Source organism: Aquarana catesbeiana, linkage group LG11 (assembly GCF_042186555.1).
Source record: "Aquarana catesbeiana isolate 2022-GZ linkage group LG11, ASM4218655v1, whole genome shotgun sequence".
NCBI classification, from domain to species: domain Eukaryota; kingdom Metazoa; phylum Chordata; class Amphibia; order Anura; family Ranidae; genus Aquarana; species Aquarana catesbeiana.
Window position 1 is genome coordinate 170,164,493 of NC_133334.1, and position 27,804 is coordinate 170,192,296.

Below are 27,804 nucleotides of genomic sequence, written 5' to 3' on the forward strand. Positions count from 1 at the left end.
ATAAAAAACCCAGAGGTGATCAAATACCACCAAAAGAAAGCTCTATTTGTATGAAAAAAAGACAAAAAATTGTCATTCAAAGTGTGACAGCTCTGATAGCTGAAAATTGGTCTGGGCAGGAGGGGGGTTTAAGTGCCCAGTAAGGAAGTGGTTAAAACTAGTAATATAGACGTTGGCATAAAGACCATTTTCTGTTTATTAAAATATGATTATGTCACATTCAAATATATTTACAGTTTAACGGGTAACATTTCTAAAACTATGTAAAACAAAAAAAGTCATGATTCATAGTTTTGTATTTTCACATTTTAAGATAAATCAGACAGTTACACAAAAGAAAAACACACACAGTAGCATTTTTGTTAATATCCATAGAATTGATGATCGTTGCCTGATCCAGCCAACCTTTACTTTTTCTCCAAGCTGGGGTTCATTCACCCCTACGAATGCACCTGCATTAAGATTAGAGGTGATAAACCCAGTGGAGGTTCCCACGATTAGCTGCCAGAGACAACCCCTTTGAAAGCAATGGGAGGCTGCAGGCCCCTGGAGCTAATCACGGCCACATGCATGTAATCTCTTATGCGAGTGACTGGCCCTGGAAGCAGTCAGTTTGTATCCAGGTATAATCACTGGCAATGGCATGAGTAACTGCGATTGGCTGCGGGAGCCTGCGACCTCCGATTGGTTTCAATGGGGCTACCTCCTGCAACTAATCCTGGGAACCCCCACTGGGGTTCTCCTATCTTATCGGAGTGTGGATGCATTCGCAGGTGGGAATGCACTCCTGAAGAGTTACTGAACTATAGAAGTTTTGACCAAAAAAAAAAATAGAAATGGAATAACCAGAAATGGAAATACCACATTTCACTGTAAATCTGGTGAAACTGTCAAAGGATCACACTAAAAATATACAGCGTTAAGGCTGTAGTGTAGGCACAGGTGTGCTGCGGGAAACTTACACACCAGAAAGTGCACAGCTAATTTTCAAAAGAATTCATTTTTATAGTGCTTTCCAGATGTTATCTATAACACACAAAATATTTACTTTATGAGTTTAGGGAGCACTTTAAGTTTGGAATCTCTGATGTGTGCACGGGCATAAACATACACACTTGTTGGATGCATGTTTAGGCAAGGTCATTCTTAGGACAACAGTTCTCTGTCCCAACCTCCCAACAGTTGCATCATGTCAATAGGTTTAGTGCTTGTCAAGGAAAAGTATTATACAAGCATACCTCTCCGACTTGATTTTTGTGTGTACAATATTTCTTTGGTTATTCCTTACAGAATAGGAAGACAATAGGCCTCCCTTCTCAATATGTCTCGGTTCTACACCTTTCAGCTTTAGTAGGCTACCCTATTAAATGAAACTGATGATGATTGATAATGATAATTTTTCTTAGAAACACAGGGCCCAAATTTGAAAGCAGATTTGTTTTACCTGGTAGAAAAGGTGAAAGATATATAAAAAAAAAATTTTTAATACATTTTATCAATGCAGCTTCAATGTACTTAGGGCAGCTCTAGATTTTTACTTTAAAATATAACCAACAAACTATTCTGAATAAAAGGATATCAAATAAGTGCGATTTACATATAGTGGAATAAAAAAGCTCAATGTGCACATTTGAGTTTTAACCAGTTGAGGACTACTGAATTCCGCCACTGCTGCTAAGGCCAAGAAAATCCCAATTGTCAAAATTACAGCCTGGACTTGCTTTGTAGCATGGAGGAACTGTTGTGTAAAATAAAGCTTTGAAAATGTGTTTTTAAGCTTACTTGGGATATACAATGTAAAAATATTATTGTTACATCGTATATACTATTTTCATTTACATGCAGATCAAAGTGGTGACCTTTGATCTGCAGTTTTTAATGAAAAAAGTTCAGATTTAACCAACTGTTAATGCTAATAAGCCCTAATTAACCTCCTTCTTCCTTTAGTTATTATGTTTCAACTGAATTTGTATTCCTATTTTGTTAGTTATTAATATTTATTTAAATTGTTTATATGCTTTGTTCATAATTCCTTTTCATGTCACATTTTCAAAAATGTGCAAAATTGAAAAACAAAACATCCTATAAGTCATTTGTAAATATCTCTGTAAAGCTTTGTACCAGAATAAAAATGTTAGTGTCATTATAAACAGAAATGTTTAGCAAATTTACAACAGTAAAATAGTTGTTTTTAAAGGAATGCTAAAGTAGAAAATGCCTACTTTTACTTTTTTGTAAGTTTTGACTTTTTTTCTATACATTACATAGAAAATAAATAGTATTTACCTGTAACAATTTTCTTGGAGTACATTACAGGATACAGGATCTTAGTCTTATGCCGCGTACACACGATCGGACATTCAGACAACAAAACTAGATTTATTTCCGACAGATGTTGGCTCAAATTTGTCTTGCATACACACGGTCACACAAATGTTGTCAGAAATTCCAAAAATCAAGAACGCGGTGACGTACAACACGTACGACAAATCGAGAAAAATGAAATTCAATAGCCAGTAGTGCGGCTCTTCTGCTTGATTCTGAGCATTCGTGGAATTTTGTGTGTCGGAATTGTGTACACACGTTCGGAATTTCCGACAACGGATTTTGTTGTCGGAAAATTTGAGATCCAGCTCTCAAATTTTTGTTGTCGGAAATTCCGACAGCAAATGTCCGATGGAGTCTACACACGGTCGGAATTTCCCACAACAAGCTTACATCGAAAATTTGTTGTCGGAAATTCCGACCGTGTGTACGCGGCATTAGAAGACTGGATTATTCATCTACCTTCAATTGACTGGACACTGGCAAATAAAGCCATAAGGAAAATGTCCAGCAAGCCTCAGTTCAGTAAAAATCCATAAAGCTTGGTCATAACAGTGGGGAGGGCCCTGTGTTCTCTAATGTAGTCCAAGAAAAGGATTTTACAAGTAAGTAAAAAAATCCTATTTTCTTAATTGTACATTACAGGACACACAGTCTAAATTTTAGAGTATTGTGATGTTCAAAAGCAATGCAACTGAGGTGTGGAAAACACAGCAACAAATGCTAATGGGCTCACAAAAACCAATGGGTTTCAAGACTCAGACAGTACCTTATGCTCGAAACTGGCATCGGAAATGGTCTGAACAACCACCTGGTAAAACTTAAACTTGGGAACAGATGATCAAGTAGCAGTCTTGAAAATCTGGGAAACATGCCCGATGCTGAAAAGCCCATGATGTACTGACAGATCTGGTAGAGTGTGTCTTGGATGTTGACCTGTCCACTCCACCTGGCATGGGGATCCTAAAAACGACAAAGAGAATCTAATTGTGTAAAAAAAAGCCATAGCTGAGAGGTAAACTTGCTTGCGTGAACCACATCCAGACAGTGGGAAGAAATTGCTTTGGAATATTTTGGAGCAGGTCATGAGGGAAGCGTGATGTCCTGGTTAAAATGGAAGGATGTAACCACTTTGGGAAGAAATGAGACCTTAGGCTGCAAGACAAACTTATTCCTGTGTAACACTAGGAAGGGTTCCTTACATGATACGTTCTCCAACTATGAGACATGTCTTGCAGAGGTGACAGTCACAAGAAAAGCAAACTTCTAATTGAGGAAAGACAATGGGATGATCCTGGTTTGTTTGTAGGAAGGTTCCAAAAAAATCAATACAGCCAACTAGAGGTCCTGTGGAGACACTGTGAAGCATACAGGGCAAACAATGGGAGTGACAAACTAAACAAAGGAACAAACGCAAGATGCAAGCAGTTTCTGGAAAAAAGTGGCTAGGACTGGATTTTGACCTTTGATGGTACTTAAGGTCAAATGCTTATCCAGAACAGAATGGGGAAAGAGAAGATTCATCCCACACAGTACTTCCTGGAGTGGAAATTCTTGTTTGCTTCCACCCAAAGTAAGCCTTACAGGTGCAAAAAGTTGACTTCTCGGAAAATGTTGCGTGCCAACAGAAAAACACAATGACGTTGATGCGGGAAGGGGGAGTGGCAAGGGGGGAGATGGAGATGAGTACTGTTAGTAGACATCCTTGATATCCAAAAAAAAACATAACTATCTTATAATCCTGATAGACGCCATTCTGCACCCAGATGTCCGAAATGTCCTTTGCCAAGATGTCTATGAATGCTGACAAGCACCACCCCACCCCAAGTGGCAGAACTCAGTGTGATACATGCTTGTTCCCAGACTTGGCAGGCTTTCTGTGGTAAGGGTGTACACTTACACCAATGATTTCCTAGATGTAAGTGTACAAGAAGTCACTAAAGAAGGTTTGTCCTGGAAAGGAAGGTCCACAGACCAACGCTTGAACCAAAGGATTCTTTGCAAATACACAAAAAAGGAGGCTCATTCTGCAAATTTGGTGAATAATGTCTGCTAACCTGTCCACGTAGCAGTGTAAGTCAATAGGCAGAGTCCAAACTGATGGAGAATAGATGGATCTGTAAGAATGGATCCAGGGTCTTAAGGCATGTCCTTGGATCAGACATTGAAGGTCTGATAGACAGAAACAGTGGGATGAAAGGTTGCACGGTAAGACCTGCAACAAAAAACACAGCCTTAGGAACGGCTTCTAGGCACTTGTCCTTGAACTCAAAGACATCGTCAATGGGGACGGTAAAGGCTTTGTTAAAATGTAGATAACATTTTTTTTTTCATTTTGGAAAGAGTAATGCCCTGTACACATGATCGGACATTGATCTGACATTCCGACAACAAAATACATCGATTTTTTCCAACGGATGTTGGCTCAAACTTGTCTTGCATACACACGGTCGCACAAAGTTGTCGAAAAATCCGATCGTTCTGAACGCGGTGACGTAAAACACGTACGTTGGGACTATAAACGGGGCAATAGCCAATAGCTTTTGTCTCTTCGTTTATTCTGAGCATGTGTGGCACTTTGTTCGTTGGATTTGTCTACACACGATCGGAATTTAAAGGATCGGATTTTGTTGTTGGAAAATTTTATAGCATGCTCTCAAACTTTGTGTGTCGGAAATTCCGATGGAAAAAGTCAGATGGAGCCCACACACGGTCAAAATTTCCGACAACAAGCTCCGATCGCACATATTTTGTCGGAAAGTCCGATCGTGTGTACAGGGCATGAGGGAGAGTTATTGCTTCACTTCCTGTCCCATAGACAAAGCACAAAGTGAGAGGAAATCCCTCCTAAGTGAAAGAATCCTGGGGTGTCACCAGTACTAGTGTCCTCATAGGAAGAATTCCCATCTATTACTGTTCTGGTGTCAATCCAAAATTTGTAAGTTTCTTTTACTTTCAATTTCAAAGAGAATGATAAACAGGACAAATAGTACTCATAGTAGGTGAGGTTGAAAAAAGACACAAGTCCAACCTATGTGTGTGATTATATGTCAGTATTACATTGTATATCCCTGTATGTTGCGGTCATTCAGGTGATTATCTAATAGTTTCTTGAAGCTATCAATGCTCCCCGCTGAGACCACCGCCTGTGGAAGGGAATTCCACATCCTTGCCACTCTTACAGTAAAGAACCCTCTACGTAGGTTAAAGTTAAACCTCTTTTCTTCTAATTGTAATGAGTGGCCACGAGTCTTATTAAACTCTCTTCTGCGAAAAAGTTTTATCCCTATTGTGGGGTCAACAGTACAGTATTTGTAAATTGAAATCATATCCCCTCTCAAGCGTCTCTTTTCCAGAGAGAATAAGTTCAGTGCTCGCAACCTTTCCTCATAACTAAGATCCTCCAGACCCTTTATTAGCTTTGTTGCCCTTCTTTGTACTCGCTCCATTTCCAGTACATCCCTCCTGAGGACTGGTGCCCAGAACTGGACAGCATACTCCAGGTGCGGCCGGACCAGAGTCTTGTAGAGCGGGAGAATTATCGTTTTATCTCTGGAGTTGATCCCCTTTTAATGCATGCCAATATTCTGTTTACTTTATTAGCAGCAGCTTGGCATTGCATGCCATTGCTGAGCCTATCATCTACTAGGACCCCCAGGTCCTTTTCCATCCTAGATTCCCCCAGAGGTTCTCCCCCCAGTGTATAGATTGCATTCATATTTTTGCCACCCAAATGCATTATTTTACATTTTTCTACATTTTTGTACATTGAACCACATTTGTAGTCACCCACCCCATTAATTTGTTCAGGTCTTTTTGCAAGATTTCCACATCCTGCAGAGAAGTTATTGCCCTGCTTAGCTTAGTATCGTCTGCAAATACAGAGATTGAACTGTTTATCCCATCCTCCAGGTCGTTTATGAACAAATTAAATAGGATTGGTCCCAGCACAGAACCCTGGGGAACCCCACTACCCACCCCTGACCATTCTGAGTACTCCCCATTTATCACCACCCTCTGAACACGCCCTTGTAGCCAGTTTTCAATCCATGTACTCACCCTATGGTCCATGCCAACGCACCTTATTTTGTACAGTAAACGTTTATGGGGAACTGTGTCAAATGCTTTTGCAAAATCCAGATACACCACGTCTACGGGCCTTCCTTTATCTAGATGGCAACTCACCTCCTCATAAAAGGTTAATAGATTGGTTTGGCAAGAACGATTCTTCATGAATCCATGCTGATTACTGCTAATGATATCATTCTTATTACTAAAATCTTGTATATAGTCCCTTATCATCCCCTCCAAGAGTTTACATACTATTGATGTTAGGCTAACTGGTCTGTAATTCCCAGGGATGTTTTTTGGGCCCTTTTTAAATATTGGTGCTACATTGGCTTTTCTCCAATCAGCTGGTACCATTCCAGTCAATAGACTGTCTGTAAAAATTAGGAACAACGGTCTGGCAATCACCTGACTGAGTTCCCTAAGTACCCTCGGATGCAAGCCATCTGGTCCCGGTGATTTATTAATGTTAAGTTTCTCAAGTCTAATTTTAATTCCGTCCTCTGTTAACCATGTAGGTGCTTCCTGTGTTGTGTCATGAGGATAAACACTGCAGTTTTAGTTACTGAAGCCCCCCGATTCACTTGTGAAGACTGAGGAGAAGAATAAATTCAATACCTTTGCCATCTCCCCATCCTTTGTAACCAGATGTCCTTCCTCATTCTTTATGGGGCCAATATGGTCTGTCCTCCCATTTTTACTGTTTACATACTTAAAGAATTTCTTGGGATTTTTTTTGCTCTCCTCCGCTATGTGTCTTTCATGTTCTATCTTAGCTGTCCTAATTGCACCCTTACATTTCTTATTGCATTCTTTATAAATTCTGAATGCTGAGGATGATCCCTCAACCTTGTATTTTTTGAAGGCCTTCTCCTTTGCTTTTATATGCATTTTTACATTGGAGTTAAGCCATCCAGGATGTTTATTGGCTCTTTTAAATTTAGTACCCAATGGGATACATTGGCTAATGCCCTTATTTAATATGCTCTTAAAGCAAACCCATCTCTCCTCCGTATTCTTTGTTCCTAAAATTTTATCCCAATTTATGCCTTTTAGCAAGGTTTGTAGTTTAGGGAAGTTGGCTCTTTTGAAATTCAGTGTCTTTGTGTTCCCTTCATGTTTCCTATTTGTGTGATTTATACTGAAACTAATTGACCTGTGATCGCTGTTACCTAAATTGCCCCGTATTTCCACATCTGTGATCAGGTCTGTATTGTTGGTAATCAGTAGATCCAGTAATGTTTTATTTCTAGTTGGTGCGTCTACCATCTGACCCATAAAATTGTCCTGCAAGACATTAAGGAACTAGCGAGCCTTAAATGAATGCACGGTTCCCTCCGCCCAGTCTATGTCTGGATAATTAAAATCCCCCATTATGATAACACTTCCCATCCTTGCTGCTAATCCAATTTGTGATAGGAGATCCGTCTCCACTTCCTCCCTCAGGTTAGGGGGCCTATAGCATACTCCCAGTATTATTTTCCCCTTAGAATCATTCTTTTGGAGCTCTACCCATAAAGATTCCACCTCCTCCCTAGCCCCCTCAGTGATGTCATCTCTCACATTCACTTGTACATTATTCTTGATATATAGGCATACCCCTCCCCCTTTTTTACCCTCTCTATCCTTGCGGTATAGGGTATACCCTTGAATGTTTGCCAGCCAATCATGAGAGCTGTTGAACCAGGTCTCTGAAATTCCCACAAAATCCAAATCCTCCTTGTACAACAGTATCTCTAGTTCACCCATCTTGTCCGCCATGCTCCTGGCATTAGTGAACATGCCACATAGTTTAGACCGGTCGCATATTGTCCTCGTATTGGGTGTTTCAAGATTGCAACTAGGACTTGCTGCTATACTCACCTTGTGTTTTTGTGCTTTGGTTAACCTACCACTAATGCCCCCAATACTACCCTCTGGAATCTCTTCCGCGCTGGCTATCACTGTCTCTGGACCCTCCCCCCCATCGCCTAGTTTAAAAACCCCTCTAACTTTTTGGCCATCTTCATTCCCAGCAGATCTGCACCCTCCTCATTTAGGTGCAGTCCGTCCCTTCTATAGTACTGGTTACCGACTGAGAAGTCGGCCCAGTCCTCCAGGAACCCAAACCCCTCCTTACTACACCAGCTCTTCAGCCACTTGTTTACTTCCCTAATCTCCCTCTGCCTTTCTGGTGTGGCTCGATGTACCGGTAGTATTCCTGAGAACACTACCTTGGAGGTCCTTTTCCTCAATTTAGCTCCTAAGTCCCTAAAATCGTTCTTTAGGACACTCCATCTGCCTCTGACTTTGTCATTGGTGCCAACGTGCACCATGACAGCCGGGTCTTCCCCAGCCCCTCCCAGTAATCTGTCCACAAGATCCGTGATGTGCCGAGAGGGTGAATCTCCCTAATGGGGCACAGACAGCAATAAAGACTGACAGGTGTTCTAAGCCCTCTCCACTCTTATGCTCCGTACACACGGTCGGATTTTCCGATGGAAAATGTGTGATAGGACCTTGTTGTCGGAAATTCCGATCGTGTGTGGGCTCCATCACACATTTTCCATCGGATTTTCCGACACACAAAGTTTGAGAGCAGGCTATAAAATTTTCGATCGTGTGTAGACAAATCGCACAAAGTGCCACGCATGCTCAGAATAAAGAGATGAAAGCTATTGGCTACTGCCCCATTTATAGTCCCAACGTGCCTGTTTTACGTCACCGCGTTCAGAATGATCGGATTTTCCGACAACTTTGTGTGACCGTGTGTATGCAAGACAAGTTTGAGCCAACATCCGTCGGAAAAAATCCTAGGATTTTGTTGTCGGAATGTCTGATCAATGTCCGATCGTGTGTACGGGGCATAACAGGATCTACAACAGGGTCCATCCTGCTATTCAGTAGGATATTGCTGAGAAACAAACTTAGGAGGGATAAAGATTTTCTTAGGATAGGTCCAGCCACCGTACAAGACAGGCATCAGAAGAAAGTTTACAGGGAATGTTTTGGCTAACTGAGGCATCTTTAAAGAGCACTGCCTGGTGAGCTTTGACTAGGTCAACATAGGGTGATCCTGAGCAGGACACAAGCGTACTGCATCCAAAGGACTGAAACAAGATTCTTCAGCTTAAAAGACTTATCAGCAGATTGGAGATTGGGCATCCTTCTTTGCAGAGTCTTAAGATTAAGATGAGGAGTCCTGTATCTCCCCTTGAGAGAGCATAGAAGTCCCAAGTGCAGATTTAGAGATTACATTGTCTGTGATTTGAAGCCTCTAACAGGGCAGATAGCCTTCCCAAAAAAAAATCAGACGTAGTGGCTGCAAATACCTCTCTTGAAAGACAGGTAGATGAGGGCATGTCAAAATGAACTAGAAAAACTCTGACGAGGATAGGGAATGGAGGCAGTGGTCAGGATCAGAATCATAGGGGGAGATGCCGCAAACTCCCCCTGAACCATTAGCTGAGCCTATGACCTGCCATTGTAGTGATGGAAAGAATCAACAGGGCCTTCATGACCTGTGCTGTAGAAAAAAAAAGCGGGTATGCCTTCTGTGACCAGCCACTGTAGGCAGAGGGGGCCTAGAACATCCAAGAAATAGGGTGCCATGTAGCTAGGAGGAGGCAGGGAATGATCGAGCCAGCCGACTGTGTGCTTTATTGTAGAACCCAGGCTGCGCAGGGACAGAGGCATCCCCAGACCTGCGCAGGAGTGCTAGAGCAATAGACAAAAAAATGACACCAGGTTTAAATTAGGGCAGCGGCTGAAAATCCTGCCACGGTTTGCAAATGAACACAGTGCAGCCTATGGCCAAATGCAAACTAGGGGTGGCAGTAACTTCCGCAGGGCCAAGTATAATTAGGCAGTAACTGGAACTCAAAAGGAAGGGCAAACCCAGCGCCCCATAGTTAATTCCTAAGGGGCTGGGGTAGCAGCAGCAGCAGCAGCACCCTGCACTCCCTAGATGGGACCATAGGGTTGACTCACTCTGGTGCCTTACGGTCCCAGCAGCCAAATGGAAGACACAGACAAGGCCCTTTTGGTGAATATACCCAACAAAGGGGTCTACAGAGACACAGTCATACCAGGTGGTAGTGGTACAGCCCCGGACCTGTATAGCATCATACGGCCAACTTATCACATGAAACACTATGTGCCTGGGTAAACATCCCTGCTCACAACCAATTACAGGCCTGTCTCGCATCTTATTCATGGTGGGATCTGGGTACAGTCCCCTAAGGCGCAGACAAGGAGTCAACCAATCCGAAAAGCTGCCAAAATGAAGCTACAATGGCTAAAAGCAGCTAAATACTTGATAGACAAATCATGTAAAAGGTTAGCAAAGAAAAAAAAAAAGAGAACAAAAATAAAGTTTTTTTTTTTTCCTCTCAGCATAGAGGGGGAAGACATCCACATACCTAAGGATATTAGCAATAAGCTAAGGCTTGCTGGAAAAGGAAGGGATTATGCTGCTGCTGTTTTACAGCTTTTTCTATAAAGGTCAAATCATCTGAAGGTTGCTGCATAATTTGATCATCTCAGATCCTGTGTACTATTACGTACCATCAAAAAATTATTTTTGCAAGACAATATCACCAAAAGTATAACTTGTCCTGAAAAGAACCTTAAGTAATGACAAAGCAAGTAATAGACCCATAGTGGAAATGTAAAAATTGCTCTGGTCTGAAAATAGTAGTGAGGTAAAATGCAAGAGCTGAAATTAGTTAGTTAGTTTGCACAATACATTGCGATGTATGTAGGAAAAAACACCAATCTGCTTATGTAAAATTGTTAGCATAACATTAACAGATGATGAAGTTTGTTTATGTGGTAAACCCTGGGGATTAATCTGTGTATGTGTATATATATATATATATATATATATATATATATATACATACATACATACATATACATATACATACACATATATACACATATATACACATATACACTATATTACCAAAAGTATTGGGATGCCTGCCTTTACATGCACATGAACTTTAATGGCATCCCAGTCTTAGACCCCATACACACTCTACAACTTTTGTTGTCCGATTTCCTTCAGATTTACCAAAACCATGTAGTGCAAGGGCCTGCCTGACTGCATACAAATTGAACTCATAAGGTTTGACCTCATATTATATGGTTTTGGTAAATCTGAAGGAAAAAAATCTACAGAAAATTGGATAGTGTGTATCCAGCTTTAGTCCGTAGGGTTCAATATTGAGTTGGCCCACCCTTTGTAGCTATAAGAAGCGCATTTGTGAGGTCAGGCACTGATGTGAACGAGAAGCCCTGGCTCGGAGTCTCCACCCTAATTTATCCTAAAGATGTTCTATCAGATAGAGGTCAGGGCTCTGTTCAGGCCAGTCAAGTGCCTCCACCCCAAACTCGCTCATCCATGTCTTTATGAACCTTGCTTTGTGCACTGGTGTGCAGTCATGTTGGAACAGGAAAGGGCCATCCCCAAACTGTTCCCACAAAGTTGTGAGCATGAAATTGTCCAAAATGTCTTGGTATGCTGACGCCTTAAGAGTTCCCTTCACTGGAACTAAGGGGCCAAGCCCAACCCCTGAAAAACAACCCCACACCATAATCCCCCCTTAACCAAATGATTTGGACCAGTGCACAAATCAAGATCCATAAAGACATAGATGAGCGATTTTGGGGTGGAGGAACTCGACTGGCCTGCAGAGAGTCCTGACCTCAACCCAACAGAACACCTTTGGGTTGAATTAGAGCGGAGACTGTGAGCCAGGCAATCTCATCCAACATCAGTGTCTGACCTCACCAATGCTCTTCTGGAAGAATGGCCAAACATTCCCATAGACACACTACTAAACCTATATACACACACACACTTTTTTCTCTTGTAGATTGGAGGGGGGCTGGATTATTGCAGTACAAACTTACTACTTACTTCAGCATTCCCATGTTGTTCTGCACCAACACGGGTTAAAAGGTCGAAAACCAAGTACTTTTTCCTCCAAGTTTTGTACACAATTCTCTTGGCTGTAGTATAAAAAAATCTTTTACATTTCAGTTAGGGCTCATTTACACTTGCTTCAAAACATGGCATTGGACACGCTTTTTTAAAGTACTCTGAACTCCAATCAAAGCACCTTCACTAAAAATGGTTAGCTTACAGTTCTTTTCACATGTTGTGTTTGCTTAGCTTAAAAAATCATACCCCATGTTGCCTTAGCGGTGCTTCAAAGCCTCCATAGAGGTCTATGACAAAGTTTGCTTGAAGCACCTGCAGCTTTTGAGAGGCTTTCAGTCATCTTTAGCTTTGCTTTGTTTTGGAGGCATTGCAGGGATGAGATATCAACACACACAAATGGCATCTGCCAAGCTTCATTAAAACTTCAAAAAAGCATCACTGACTTATCATCGAAGCATCAAAAACACATAAAAAAAACATGTTAAGGCTCCATGCACACTGGACGTTAAAATAACGTTATATAAACGGCAGTAGCTTTGCAGTGAGTCTTTCAACGTTTTTAAACGTTTGTGCAATAGTGTATATTAGTGGTTTTCCAGTAACCTTTTTTTTTTTTTTTTAAAGAAATATTTTTTTTTGCACTGGATTAAAACCGTAAAAAATGCTGGTGAGTCACGTTTTTGAGCGTTTATCGACGTTTATGCACGTTTAATGTTTTAAGTGTGTTTTGTGGTCAGACAAAAGGGCTCCTAAATGTAATTTTAGGGCGTTCAGACAACAGCCCATAAACGCCACTGCTGATAAATGTCCAAAAACGTCCATGTGTGCATGGACACATAGGATAACATAGAGGGGAGTTTATGGGCTGTTAAAAAAAACGTCCAAACTCCCAAAAACGGCCGTTTATGAGCTTCAGTGTGCATGGAGCCTAAAGCGGTAAGTGCTTTAATGTGTGTTGAAGTCGAAGCAAGTGTAATTTAACCCTAAGGAAAATTGCTCAATGACAAATGCACAAACAGTGACTACTGTGGCATTAGGAGGAGAAAAGGCTCAACCAAGAACAGATGGATAATAAAAATGCATAGAAGAAATACCTCCTTGCCCCTTACAACCCCTAAAATGATTTAATATAATCATCTTAATAAACAAAGAATGCTTATTTCATAAAAGGGAAGTAATAAAATAACACTATTTCCATAAAAGAGGCAAAAGTCATTGACAATAAAAAAAAATAAGAACATTTTTTTGAACAATGTTATCCATAGTATTGTTGCTGGTAACGCAAATTGAGTTCCCGAAGTTCTCGTTCTCTCACTCTTCGTGATTTAGTTGACTTGTTAGAGCGACTGGAACGAACAGACTGTGCAGACTTGGTGCTCTGACATCGGGATGAAGCTCTCTTGAGCAAATTCTGTGAAATAGACCTATGCAGATTTTTCATGGATGAAGATGCAGCCATGCTTACAACCCAGGGGTGTTTAAGAGCTTGAGATGCAGTCATTCTTTCACTGGGCTCCACCATCAGCAGACGGTCAATGAAGTCCTTTGCCAGATTTGAAACACTTGGCCAAGGCTACAGATTTAAAACATATAAAAAAACAATAAAAATCTAAAATATAAACATTTCTCTTAAATATGAAATAAACATTATATCAGAGCATAGAATTATTATGAATATTTTGATATACTGTATATTGTTTTCCAAGCACTGTACCTGAAAAAAAGAACTGAATAAATGTCAACAGTGCAAAAATAAAATCTGATTTTTAACTTTATCGGAGTACAATACAGGACACAGGATATTTTGCCTTTAACCATGAATTATATGCAGCTATCTGTAGGTGACTTGGCACCAGCAAAAAGAAAGCTGCTGGAATATCCTTTATATTAGGGCTGTACAAACCCAGGCGCCAGATCAACATTGCACCTAGAAAGTGCGTCCTGGCGCCTGGGCTTTTGTCAGCTGTCTGGATCCACCTCCCGTGCTACAGCCGAAAGACGGCTGCAGCACGATCGTCCATTTCTGGGAGGATATAAATTGACGTCCCCCCAGAACCCTTGCTTGCACTCAGGGGGAGCGCTCTATGATCGAGGTAAAGGGCCAATTAAAGTCCCCCTTTACCATGTGATCAGCTGTGTCCAATCACAGCTGGTTATATGTAAACAAATGCCAGCATTCCCTTTCTGTCACAGCATGAGGAAAGGAAAGACTGTCCACAGGCTATCCTGTGACAAAGGACATTTACACTGATAATCAGATCAGTGCAGCCCAATTAGTGCCAATCAGTGTCCATCAATGCAGCACATCAGTTCACCCTTATCAGTGCAGCCTCATCATCGCACATCAGTGAAGAAAAAATACTTATTTGCAAACTTTATAACAGAAATTAAAAAAGTTTTTTTTTTTTTAAACTCATCTGTCTTTTTTTGTTTATTTACCAAAAAATAAAAAACTTAGTGGTGAGTAAAAGGAATGCTCTATTAAATGCTAAAAATCTCATATGGGTACAGTGCTGCATGACTGCTCAATTGTCTTCCAAAAAGTGTGAGAGTGCTGATATTCACTACTTCTGCAGCTAGTGACTTCCCCCGTGCATGTGCACTGCATCCTAAAGCAGTGCAGGACTGACGTCATTGCAGCTAGGCAATTTAAACAGCCAAGGCTTGAGAACCCAGGAGGAATACCAGGTGAGGCTTGAAGCCCTGGCAGTGGTGACAGCGCACCACTGGAGGGTTTTGTTTTAAGACAAGTCTTTCATAATGTGGTTGTATGCGGTGCATACTAGCATGTTATGACATTAACTTGCAGGGGGAAAGTTGTTCTCTTTTTTTATGACACTTTGCTACCGCTTTAAGTAGAAAGCAATCAGGAGATCACAAAGAACAGGGGGACCTGTGTCCTGTACACACATTTTCTTATTCGTACAAGACAGAACACAGAATCTTTAGCTTTGGTGGAAAGAGGAAACCATCTTAGGGAGGAATAAGGCAAATTGCCAATAAGGTCAGATAAGGACGTATTGAAGGTCAGAAACTGGTCTAGGTCAGACTTGAGGGAGATAGAATTTGCCCCACAGAGTTTATCCTATGATGAAATTTCCTGGTCTTGCACCAAGCAAAACTGGCTTTCCAGGTATGTTGATAGACTTCAAGAGAAGTCAACTTCCTAGCCTTCAAGAGGGTAGGGATGACCAAATCCAATGGGGCCCATGTTCCTTGGTTTCAACAGCCAAGCCAGAGAGTGAGAGACAGGATAACAGACCAGACCTTGTGACAGAAGGTCCCGACAATCCAGAAGGGTGTTTGCCAGGAGTCGTGTATGTCCAAGTAGCATGTACTTCTGGGCCAGTTTGTTGCGATGAGAATACCTTCATCTTGATTTTGCAGAGTAAACAAGGGAGAAACTGGGAGGTGGAAAGACATAGATCAGGTGGAACTGATTCCAGAGCATCCAACTGTGAATGCCAAGGGTCCTGGAGACAAGAGGAAGATAATCCGCAACTCCATACATGCTCTTAAAAATCTTCAAATTTATTGGTACTCCATAAAGACAAATATGGTACAGCAGATATTAACGCGTTTCAGCCATTGCAGCCTTGTTCACAACAAATATGTACAAAAACAGCACTATATAGTGTGAAAATGCTCCCCCTTCCTCTATTAACAACATGAGTTTAAAATTGACTCCTTAAAGTGACTGTAAAGCCACTATGTGACTTTACATGTATAACCTCCGGGCATGCTGCCATTAACTACAGTGGATTTGTTTTTTTTAAAAAAGAAAAGGCTAAATATCTTTAGTCACACCACAGCTGTGCGGTCACGTGACTCCCCCTGTGCTGGCCGGTCCCGATCTATGGAGAAAAGCAGGAGGGGCCGAGATTCCCCTGTGTTGGCCGGCTGACGTCACAGGGGAACCTCGCCCCCTCCTGCTTCTCTCCATTGATCGGGGCTGGCCAGCACAAGGGGATCACGTGACTGCACAGCTGCGGTGTGACAAAAGGTATTTAGCCTTTTCATTTGTAAAAAACAAATCCACTGTGGTGAATGGCAGCATACCCGGAAGGGATACTTGTATATTAGCTGCATTATGCAGCTGAATGGTGGCGGGAGGGGTGGGCAGGAGAGCTGCTTTCATGATGACAGGGAGGGAGAGGGAGGGAGTGGGAGAGGAGAGAGAGGACAGCGGATGACAGAGGTATGTATACTGACCACAGTAATCAGGGCTCAGCGGCTATGATTATCATGGTCAGCAGAGGCAGGGGGATACAGGAACTGGCAGGATCAGCCAGGTTTTTTTTACAAGATTGGAAGGGAAAAATAACATAGTACAAGCACTGTTCTATACAGGGAGACTTAAAGGAACAGGATCTTGGTTTTGTTTTTTAGGGTTACAACCACTTTAACTCATTAATAGTTGTTAGAATGAAACAATTCAAAGGGGTGAGACAATTCAAAAAAGCAAGCCCAAAGAACAAAACAATGAAAATAATCAATAAAATTCATAGAAAATGCTGAATAAAGATAATAATAATAATAATAATAATAAAGAGCTAATAAAATAACATGTCCAGGGGAGAAAGGCAACAGAGAAACAAGAAGATAGAAAGAAAATAACTACCGTAAATTTAGGTCCAGGTCCCATCTGAGGTTCAACCCCTGAGGAAGCCTGGCCTTTAATTTAAATATCCACCATGCCTCTCTGTTCAAAAGTTGCCTACTTGTGTCCCCACCCCTGGGCATTGAAGCCAATCTTTCAATGCCTGTAAACCTGAAACAGGACAAGTCCACCGCATGACATTCCCTAAAATGACACAAGACATTAGAAATATGCCTTGCATTCAGGTTAACAGTGTCACAGTAGTGTTCATCTATTCTAGTCCGTAGGAACCTATTAATGCAATAATATTATCACACAGCTCACTCAGAGAAGGTATCTGGTCCCATTTATACAAAAAGGGCTGAATTTATGTTAAAGTAAAGAAGAGAGGTGTTGGAGTCAGGCTGTCGTTTTTCAAGTCGGAAGGCTCCCATCTTGTGTTCCCTTCTGTCTCCTAGCTTATTTACATCAGTTAAGAAATACCGACCCACTTGGCTATCCTATCCTGGGAGTTTTCCATGTAATATGAAAACATGCAGATATTGTCATATGAACTTATCTACTAAAACTTTTAGTTCAAAAAACACGGCTGAAATTTTTGATATCAAACAATACATAAACTGTGGAACCTGATATGTAGTGTACCTACGGTAATCCATTGTGTTGCTTGCAATCTACAATACGTGGGGTGCTCAACACGTGCCCTAGGGACTAGAACAGGGGAACACTGCTATGGCACGGTTAACCTGAATGTGAGGCATATCTCTAATGTCTGGTGGATATTTAGATTAGGGACCAGGGTCCCTCAGGGGTTAAAACTCAGATGGGACCTGGACTTACATTTATGAGTTATTTTTCCATCTATCTTCTTGTTTCTCTGTTCCCTTTCTCCCCTGAACATGTTATTTTATTTGTTCATTATGATTATCTTTATTCAGTATTTTCTATACATTGTATAGATTATCTTCATTGTTTGTTCTTTGAGCTTGCTTTTTTGAAGTGTCTCAACCCTTTGAATTGTTTCATTCTAACAACTATTGATGCGTTAAGGAGCTAATTGAAAACTCACATGTTTAATAGAAGGGGGAGCATTTTCACAATAATTTATATATATATATTAAAGAAAATTGTTGCCCATACTTACCGTAATTTTCCTTTCCTGGATCCTCCCTATGTGAGCCTACTATGGGTCAGGTCCACCCCCTCTGACCCCTTCAGGACCACCTTTTTTCTAGCCCATAATGAGCAGCTGTCGGACCAGCTCAATGTTCAAACACCCTTCCTCGCAACATACGATAGGGCGGGAATCCCCGGCTGACATAGGGAGTATCCAGGAAAGGAAAATTACGGTAAGTATGGGCAACAATTTTACTTATTCCTGGACCTCCCCATGTCAGCCTACTATGGGATGTACCAAGCAACCTTCGATAAGGGAGGGAAAGAAAGAACAAACAACTCAGGGAAAAAACTGCTGCTTAATAAATTTAATGGTCGACAGACGCAGAAATAATAGAAGAACCAAACGTTTCCGCAGAAGGGAAGGCTACATTTAGCCTATAATGCTGGATAAAAGTGTTGGGTGCGCTCCAACTTGCTGCTCTGCACACTATCTCAGGTGACACCTTTGCAAAAGCTGCCCACAATGCTGCCATACCCCTGGTTGAATGCGCTCTGATCTCCGCAGGAGAGGGAAGACCCAGAGATTCGTAAGCAATCTGGATGGTCATCACATCCAGGATGAGACAATCCTAGGTGGAGCCGCCATGCCCTTTTTAGGCCCCATAGGAAAGATGAAAAGTTGATCTTGCTGGCGAAACTCCTCAGACCGCTCTAAGTAAGCTGAAATAGGGGAGACCAAGTCTAGCCTCTTCCAATCATCCTGCAACTGGTCCACAGTGAAGGCTGGCAGGAAAGTCTCCCAATTCATGTGAAAGGCAGTAGAGACCTTGGGTAGGAAGCTAGGAACTGGTCTGAGAATAATCTTATGGGGAAAAAAATCACACAAAAAGGCTCTTTGGATGAAGCTAGGAACTGGTCTGAGAATAAACTTATGGGGAAAAAAAATCACACAAAAAGGCTCTTTGGATGAAGCTAGGAACTGGTCTGCGAATAATCTTATGGGGAAAAAAATCACACAAAAAGGCTCTTTGGATGAAAAGGCGCATAATTCGGAGACAATGGCTGTCAAGAACACTGTCCTCAAGGTTAGATGAAATAATGAACAGGATGATGTTGGATCAAAACGAGGAGCCAGCAAGGCTCTCAAGACCAGAGTCAGATCACATTTGGGAAAGTAGGATTTCAGGGGAGGTCTGATTTTAATGGCTGCCTTCAGAAAACGGACCACGACAGGGTCCATTGCCCATCTGGAATTCGTCATAGCCGAGAGGGCAGAAATCTGGACCTCCAGGGAATTATAGGCCAGGCCATCATCCAGTCCCTGCTGGAGAAACTCCAAAATGTTCGAGACTGAAGGAGATTCGGATTCCCAGCCCCTCTCTGCAGCGATGCGTCGGAAAGCTTTCCATACCCGGTGATAGGTCGAATTTGTAGATTTTTTACAAGCCTATAATAAAGGTACTCAACACTCGTTCTGAGAGGCCCAAATCCTTCAGAGATCTCCTCTCAATTTCCACGCCATTAGCTTCAGCCTCCTGGGGTTCGGATGACATATTCCGTTCTGGAGCAGGAGATCCCGACAAGGTGGCAGTGGGATTGGTTGACACATCTTCATTCTCCACATCAGCGGGAATCATGGCCTTCTGGGCCAAAACGGTAGAACTGCTATGGCTGTGATGCTCTCTCTGTAAATTTTCAATAGGGTCTTGAGGATTAAAGGAAGCGGAGGGAACATATACACCAGGGGAAAGTTCCACAGCTTGGACAGAGCATCTTGGCTGTAAGCTTGTGGATGGTATGATCGGGAGGAGAAGCAAGGAAGCTGGGAGTTCCTCCCTGATGCCACGAGATCTATTGCAGGCAACCCCCAGACTTTGAAGATCCTTCGCAGGTATTTCGGATTCAAGGCCCATTCGCTGGGATCCAAAAAGCTCAGATTCAAATGGTCTGCCAAGACATTCTCGGCCCTGGGAGGTAGGCTGCCGTCAGGGATACGAGATTTCTCTCCGCCCACAGGAATATCTGGCATGCGACTTGAAGTAGGGCACGACTCCTGGTGCCCCCCTGACGGGACACGTAAGCGACAGTGGTCTTGTTGTCCGGCAGTATTTTGACAGCTTGATCTTTCAAGAGCAGTCGGAAAGCTAGAAGAGCGTGCCAGCCGACCTCCAACTCTAGGAAGTTTGCGACACGTGGGGGGCCAGTGGCCCTGAGCCTGCTGGCCTAGGCATTGAGCTCCCCAACCCAGAAGACTGGCATCCATCGTCAGCACTACCGGATCCGGAGGCCAAAGGGTTACACCCCGGGCAAGGTTACATGAGACTGTCCACCAAAGCAGGGAGTGACTAATCGACATTGGAATGTGTATCCTCTGAATCAGGGAGTGACGATCCCATTGAAGAAGGAAATTGCACTGAAACCTCCTGCTCCACCTGGCCCATGCATTCCCTTGATACAAGGAAAGAACTGGTCATTACTCTCCTGGTTTGGATCTGAATGTCCCGAATTTTCCTCTGGGGGAGGAAGACTCGACCCCGAATTGTGTTGAACTTCACCTCTACTGCATTTGCATTTGGCTTTTTCGATAGTTGATTAACCAGCCGAACCGAGCAATCGTTTCGCAGGTGAGGGCCACATGTTGTAGAAGACGATGTTCTGAAGAGGCTAGCAGTAACAGGTCGTCCAAATAATAGAAAATTTTAACATCTCTGACCCTGAGGGTTGCGATGATAGCTGAGAGCACTTTCGAAAAGGTTTTGGGTGCTGTGCAAAGGCCAAACGGGAGGCACCGAAACTGGTAGTGAGAGCCTTCCACCGAAAACAATGAGCTGGATGGATGGGAACATGTAAATAGGCGCCCGCTAGATCAATGGAGGCCATTCAGTCTCCTTCTTTCACCATAGATATGACGGTCTCCAACGACTCCATCTTAAATGGTGGGACCCTCATATAGGAATTTAGGGCCTTTAGATCTAACACTGGCCTGAAGCCTCCCAAAGCTTCTGTTTCTAGAAACAATGGGGAATAGACTCCTAGACCCCATTCTCATTTTGGCACCGGAAGGATGGCTCTTGCCATCAGCAATCCTTCTATATATAGTTTGAAAACACCGCCTCTTCTCTGAAGATGCCGGAACTTGGGTTTCCATAAACAGGGACTGCGGAGGTCTTGACTCAGACTTGAGACGATAGCCATCTCGAATTATGGCCAAAACCCATGCATCCTGAACTTTGTCCGCCCAAACCCTCTCAAACTAAGCAAGCCTCGCTCCCACATGGGGGTCTTGGGTGGAGAAACCTTCAGAAGGCCTTATCGGAGGCCTTAGGGGCTTGGCTAGGTTTGGACTTGGAAGCCTTCAGAAAGGATGAACCAGCTTGTCCCCATTGCCTGGAGAATGGCCTGCCAGGCCTGTAGGAACCTGCTTCCTTGAAATTTTCCCTGGACCTTCTTGCCAGGCGAAAGGGCTGCTGCTGTCTTCTCCTTTCTTGCTGAATTAGGCCCTATTTGCCCCCAGAGACACGTTGGATCACTTACTCCAAAGTTTAACCAAAAAGTAGCTTACCATCGAATGGCACCGAACATAGGTTCTGCTTCGAAGAATTGTCTGCAGCCCAGTGTCCTAACCACAATGCCCTTCGGGCTGTGACGGAGTGGGCCATGATTTTCGCCATCATTCTGACTTGGTCAACGGCTGCTTCTGCCAGGAATTTGACAGCTGTTTTAATGAATTGCAGGGGCGAAGAACCGCCAGCTCCAAGCTCCTCTGTGGAACAAACATCCTATTCCGACACCCATGTTTTGAGGGCTGCTGCTACAGAAGTGAGGGCCAACGCCGGCCTGCATGCCGCCCCCACCACTGAATACAACCGCTTTAAATCGTATCCACTCTACGATCCATGGGATCCCTAAAAGAGACCGAATCTTCCAACGGTAGAGTGATATGGTGGGCCAATCGCTGCAGTGAAGCATTCACCCTAGGGGTAGTGTCCCATAACTCCGCATCCTTTAAACTGAATGGATACAACTTTGAAAATCTATTATGAATGTTGAGCTTCTTCTCCGGCCTAGCCCACTCATCCTCCAGTATCCCCTTAAGACCAGTCAGCACCGCGAATCGTCGAGGAGCGTCCCGGTGGCTGCTAGGCAACCAGACGAGAGGGTAGCCGCCGTGATGTCACCCGCCCGGCTCGGCGCCACTGAGAAACACGAGGGGAGCACTACTGAACCCAGTAGACCGCCAGACACCAGGGGAGGTAAGGTAACAAAGTGAAAGTGCCTGTGCATATTTGCCATTGCCAAAAACAGCCCCACAAATCCTGTCTGCTCCCTAGCTGCCAAACAATACAGTTATTTAAACTGTATAGCATATGTCCCTGCATCAAGGGAACCCACCTCCTTGGGACATTTACAGCCCATCTGGGAGGGTCTTCTGTACCGGGATATATACATATATTACAGTTGCAATAAAAAGTATGTGAACCCTTTTGGAATGATATGGATTTCTGCACAAATTGGTCATAAAATGTGATCTGATCTTCATCTACTGTAAGTCACAACAATAGACAATCACAGTCTGCTTAAACTAATAACACACAAAGAATTAAATGTTACCATGTTTTTATTGAACACACCATGTAAACATTCACAGTCCAGGTGGAAAAAGTATGGGAACCCTTGGATTTAATAACTGGTTGAACCTCCTTTGGCAGCAATAACTTCAACCAAACGTTTCCTGTAGTTGCAGATCAGACGTGCTCAATGGTCAGGAGTAATTCTTGACCATTCCTCTTTACAGAACTGTTTCAGTTCAGCAATATTCTTGGGATGTCTGGTGTGAATCGCTTTCTTGAGGTCATGCCACAGCATCTCAATCGGGTTGAGGTCAGGACTCTTACTGGGCCCCTCTAGAAGGCATATTTTCTTCTGTTTAAGCCATTTTGTTGTTGATTTACTTCTACTTGCAACAGGACTACTTCGTTGTCCTGTTGCAACACCCATATTCTGTTGAGCTTCAGCTGGTGGACAGATGGCCTTAAGTTCTCCTGCAAAATGTCTTGATAAACTTGGGAATTCATTTTTCCTTCAATGATAGCAATCCGTCCAGGCCCTGATGCAGCAAAGCAGCCCCAAACCATGATGCCCCCACCACCATACTTCACAGTTGGGATGAGGTTTTGATGTTGGTATGCTGTGCCTCTTTTTCTCCACACATAGTGTTGTGTGTTTCTTCCAAACAACTCAACTTTGGTTTCATCTGTCCACAGAATATTTTGCAAGTACTGCTGTGGAACATCCAGGTGCTCTTGTGCAAACTGTAAACGTGCAGCAATGTTTTTTTTGGACAGCAGTGGCTTCCTCTGTGGTATCCTCCCATGAAATCCATTCTTGTTTAGTGTTTTACATATCGTAGATTCGCTAACAGGGATGTTAGCATATGCCAGAGACTTTTGTAAGTCTTTAGCTGACACTCTAGGATTCTTCTTCACCTTATTGAGCACTGCACTGTGCTTTTGCAGTCATCTTTAAAGGACGCCCACTCCTAGGGAGATTAGCAGCAGTACTGAACTTTCTCCATTTATAGACAATTTGTCTTACCATGGCCTGATGAACAGCAAGGCTTTTGGAGATACTTTTATAACACTTTCCGGCTTTATGCGAGTCAACAATTCTTAATCGTAGGTCTTCTGAGAGCACTTTTGTGAGAGGCATCATTTACATCAGGCAATGCTTCTTGTAAAAAAAACAAACCCAGAACTGGTGTGTGTTTTTTATAGGGCAGGGCAGCTGTAACCGACACCTCCAATCTCATCTCATTGTTTGTACTCCAGTTGGCTGACACCTCACTCCAATTAGCTCTTGGATTAGTCTCATTAGTCTAGGGGTTCACATACTTTTTCCACCTGCACTGTGAATGTTTACATGGTGTATTCAATAAAAACATGGTAACATTTAATTCTTTGTGTGTTATTAGTTTAAGCAGACTGTGAATGTCTATTGTTGTGACTTAGATGAAGATCAGATATACACACACACACACACACACACACACACACACACACACACATACACACACTCGTGCTCAAAAGTTTGCATACCCTGGCAGAAATTGTGAAATTTGGGCATTAATTTTGAAAATATGACTGATCACGACAAAAAACAGTCTTTTAGGGATAGCAATCACATGACGCCATTTATTTATTATCACATCCTTTTTTGGATTCTTTTTAAATCATAATGATAACAGAAGTCACCCAAATGACTCTGATAAAAAGTTTACATACCCTGGAATGTTTGGCCTTGGTACAGATACAGAAGGTGGCACACACAGGTTAAAATGGCAATTAAAGGTCAATTTCTCACATTTGTGGCTTTTTAAATCACAATTATTGTCTTTACAAAGATGAAAAAGGATATAAAACATATCCAAAGCCTTGAATATGCCAGTCAGTACTGTTCAATCACTTAAGAATTGGAAAATTAGGGTCTCTTTTGATACCAAGCCAAGGTCAGGTAGACCAAGAAAGATTGCAGCCACAATTGGTGGAAGAATTGCTCAGGATACAAAGAAAAACCCACAGGTAACTGCAGAAGAAATACAAGCTGCTCTCCAAAAACCCTGATAAAGTCACACGTCGTGACATAACGCGTAGGGCATGGCAGGATAAGGAGAGCAAACAGGAAGTGGCGTAAGAGGCGTCTCTAACGCCGTGTTTGCACTGTACAAGCCTTTTAAGCCTTGTTTTTTATGTAAGGATCCATTTGGCTTTTGAATAAACCTGCACTGTTTATACATATTACACTATGGGAGGCTATTCTTTGTTTTCATTGAATGTTTGGAACCGCGAGTTCACCGTGTAATCAGGAGCCCTGGAGGAGAAGTTTGACATCATCATAGGGAGGCTTGAGCCCGGTCCAACACCACCCACAGTCAGAACCCCCAGCACGTTTGCAAATTTGAGATTTGCAGCTGTGAGCCTGTTTCCATCATAGGAGATCCATAAGGCTGATTATACTTCTTACGGAGCTAAGGGCTTTGGGAGCAGTAAGCTTTTGCGAAGTCACGAAGATTTTGTTAAGAAGAATTTGCTTGGTCTCTTAGAAGAGTCGTTTCATTATTTTGGATATTTTGGACTTTCACTGTTTATATTGCTTTAGCATATGTTTGATCATTCATTTACATATTCATGATTTAGGAATTTACGCTGTTCACTTCCACTTGTATTATTAAGTGATTGAACAGTACTGACTGGCATATTCAAGGCTTTGGATATCTTTTTTTATCCTTTTCCATCTTTGTAAAGTTTCATTACCTTGTTACGCAAGTCTCTTGACTGTTCTTTTCTACCTCCTCATGGCTCAGTGTCTAGCCTGCTTAGTGCATCCATGTGAGAGCTAACAAACTCATTAACTATTTATACACAGACACTAATTGTGATTTAAAAAGCCACAAATGTGAGAAATTAACCTTTCATTGCCATTTTAGCCTGTGTGTGCCACCTTCTGTGTCTGTACCAAGGCCAAACATTCCAGGGTATGTAAACTTAAAAATTTAAAAATTTAAGGTTCCAAAAAACTGTGATAATAAATGGCTTCATGTGATTGCTATACTTAAATAGAAGGATCAGTCATATTTTCAATATTAATGCCAAAATTTTACAATTTCTGCCAGGGTATGCAAACTTTTGAGCATGACAGTATATTTTATATATATATATATATATATATATATATATATATATATACACATACATACACACACACACACACACACACACACACACACACACACACAGTATCTCACAAAAGTGGGTGCACCCCTCACATTTTTGTATATATTTTATTATACCTTTTCATGTGACAACACTGAAGAAATGACACTTTGCTACAATGTAAAGTAGTGAGTGTGCAACTTGTATAACAGTGTAAATTTGCTGTCCCCTCAAAATAACTCAACACACAGCCATTAATGCCTAAACCGCTGGCAACAAAAGTGAGTACACCCCTAAGTGAAAATGTCCAAATTGGGCCCGTGTCTATTTTTTGTGGCCACCATTATTTTCCAGTACTGCCTTAACCCTCTTGCGCATTGGGGTTCACCAGAGCTTCACAGGTTGCCACTGGAGTCCTTTTCCACTCCTCAATGATGACATCACGGAGCTGGTGGATGTTAGAGACCTTGCGCTCCTCCACCTTCTGTTTGAGGATGCCCCGCAGATGCTCAATAGGGTTTAAGTCTGGAGACATGCTTGGCCAGTCCATCATCTTTACCCTCAGCTTCTTTAGCAAGGCAGCGATAGTCTAATGCCCCGTACACACGGTCGGATTTTCTGACGGAAAATGTGTGATCGGACCTTGTTGTCGGAAATTCCGCCCGTGTGTAGGCTCCATCACACATTTTCCAGCGGATTTTCTGACACACAAAGTTTGAGAGCAGGCTATAAAATTTTCCGACAACAAAATCCGTTGTCGGAATTTCCGATCGTGTGTACACAAATCTGACGCACAAAGTGCCACGCATGCTCAGAATAAATAAAGAGATGAAAGCTATTGGCTACTGCCCCGTTTATAGTCCAGACGTATGTGTTTTACGTCACCGCGTTCAGAACGATTGGATTTTCCGACAACTTTGTGTGACTGTGTGTATGCAAGACAAGTTTGAGCCAACACCCGTTGGAAAAAATCCTAGGATTTTGTTGTCGGAATGTCTGACCGTGTGTACGGGGCATTAGAGGTGTGTTTAGGGTTGTTATGTTGGAATACTGCCCTGCGGCCCAGTCACAGAAGGGAGGGGATCATGCTCTACTTCAATACGTCACAGTACATGTTTTTTTTTTTTTTTTTTTTCAAAAGTTTTTATTGCGCACAAAAACATTATTTATACAATATAGCCAATATCAAAATGACATTCTAATCACAGTAAAGGTTTACATCCAACATTTGACCAGTAATAGTAACGTACATATTCAATGCACCGACATCTAGGCTAAACAACTCTCCATCTTTTTGGCATATGTGCTTTTTTATCTTTTTTTTTACAGCAACCAGAAAAACAAAACCTGTATATTCTGACCAATAACTTCTCCCTTCCCGCCCTCCCCCCTAAAAGTCTGTCCTTTGTAGAGGGACTCAGAAGGATAAAGCCCAAAACTAGAAAGCCTTCCTCACATCAAACAGGAGACTCAACGTCATTTGTCAACCCTCTGCTTAGTCACTTCCTGGAATAAAAACCACTAATATCCCCAAAAAAAGGATTTATCCCTCACCTTCCAGGGTATCAGTAGAGTCCACCCACCAAAACCATACTTTTCGAAACTTCTTAGAGGCCCCCCTAGCTTCATAAGTCATTTTATACATCAAAACATCAGCGTTAATTGTTTTTTTCCACATCCCCAGCGTCAACAGTTCGTCATGTATCCATCGTCTGGCAATAAGCTTCCTTACTCCAAAGAATAAAATCCTTAGAAACAACTTTGTGTGTGTGCTCATTTCTTCTTGTCCAAATACCCCGAGGAGACACCTTAAGGGAGAGCAAATATTTGGCAAGTCAAACTGTTCTGAAATGAATTTGGTGACCCGTGACCATAGTGGTCTCACCTTTTCACACTCCCAAGTCATGTGTAGAAAAGTACCCTCCGCCCCCCTACACTTATGGCATACAGCCGATTCTCATCTATGCATTCGATAAAGTCTAGTAGGCGTATAATACTGCTGATGGAGGAACCTGAATTGAATCAACTTATCCGTAGAAGAGACAACAGATATC

At 42.3% G+C, this 27,804-nt stretch overlaps 1 protein-coding gene across 1 annotated transcript in view; it reads right to left on the minus strand.

Moving 5' to 3' along the window:
- Positions 1-278: 278 nt before the first annotated feature.
- The window catches only part of PSKH1 (protein serine kinase H1), a 204,225-nt gene continuing 176,699 nt past the window's right edge, over positions 279-27,804 (minus strand). The window contains exon 3 of the mRNA XM_073605036.1: positions 279-13,895. Coding sequence (XP_073461137.1) covers positions 13,578-13,895 — 318 coding nt within the window. The 3' untranslated portion in view covers positions 279-13,577. The remainder of the gene's footprint in view (positions 13,896-27,804) is intronic.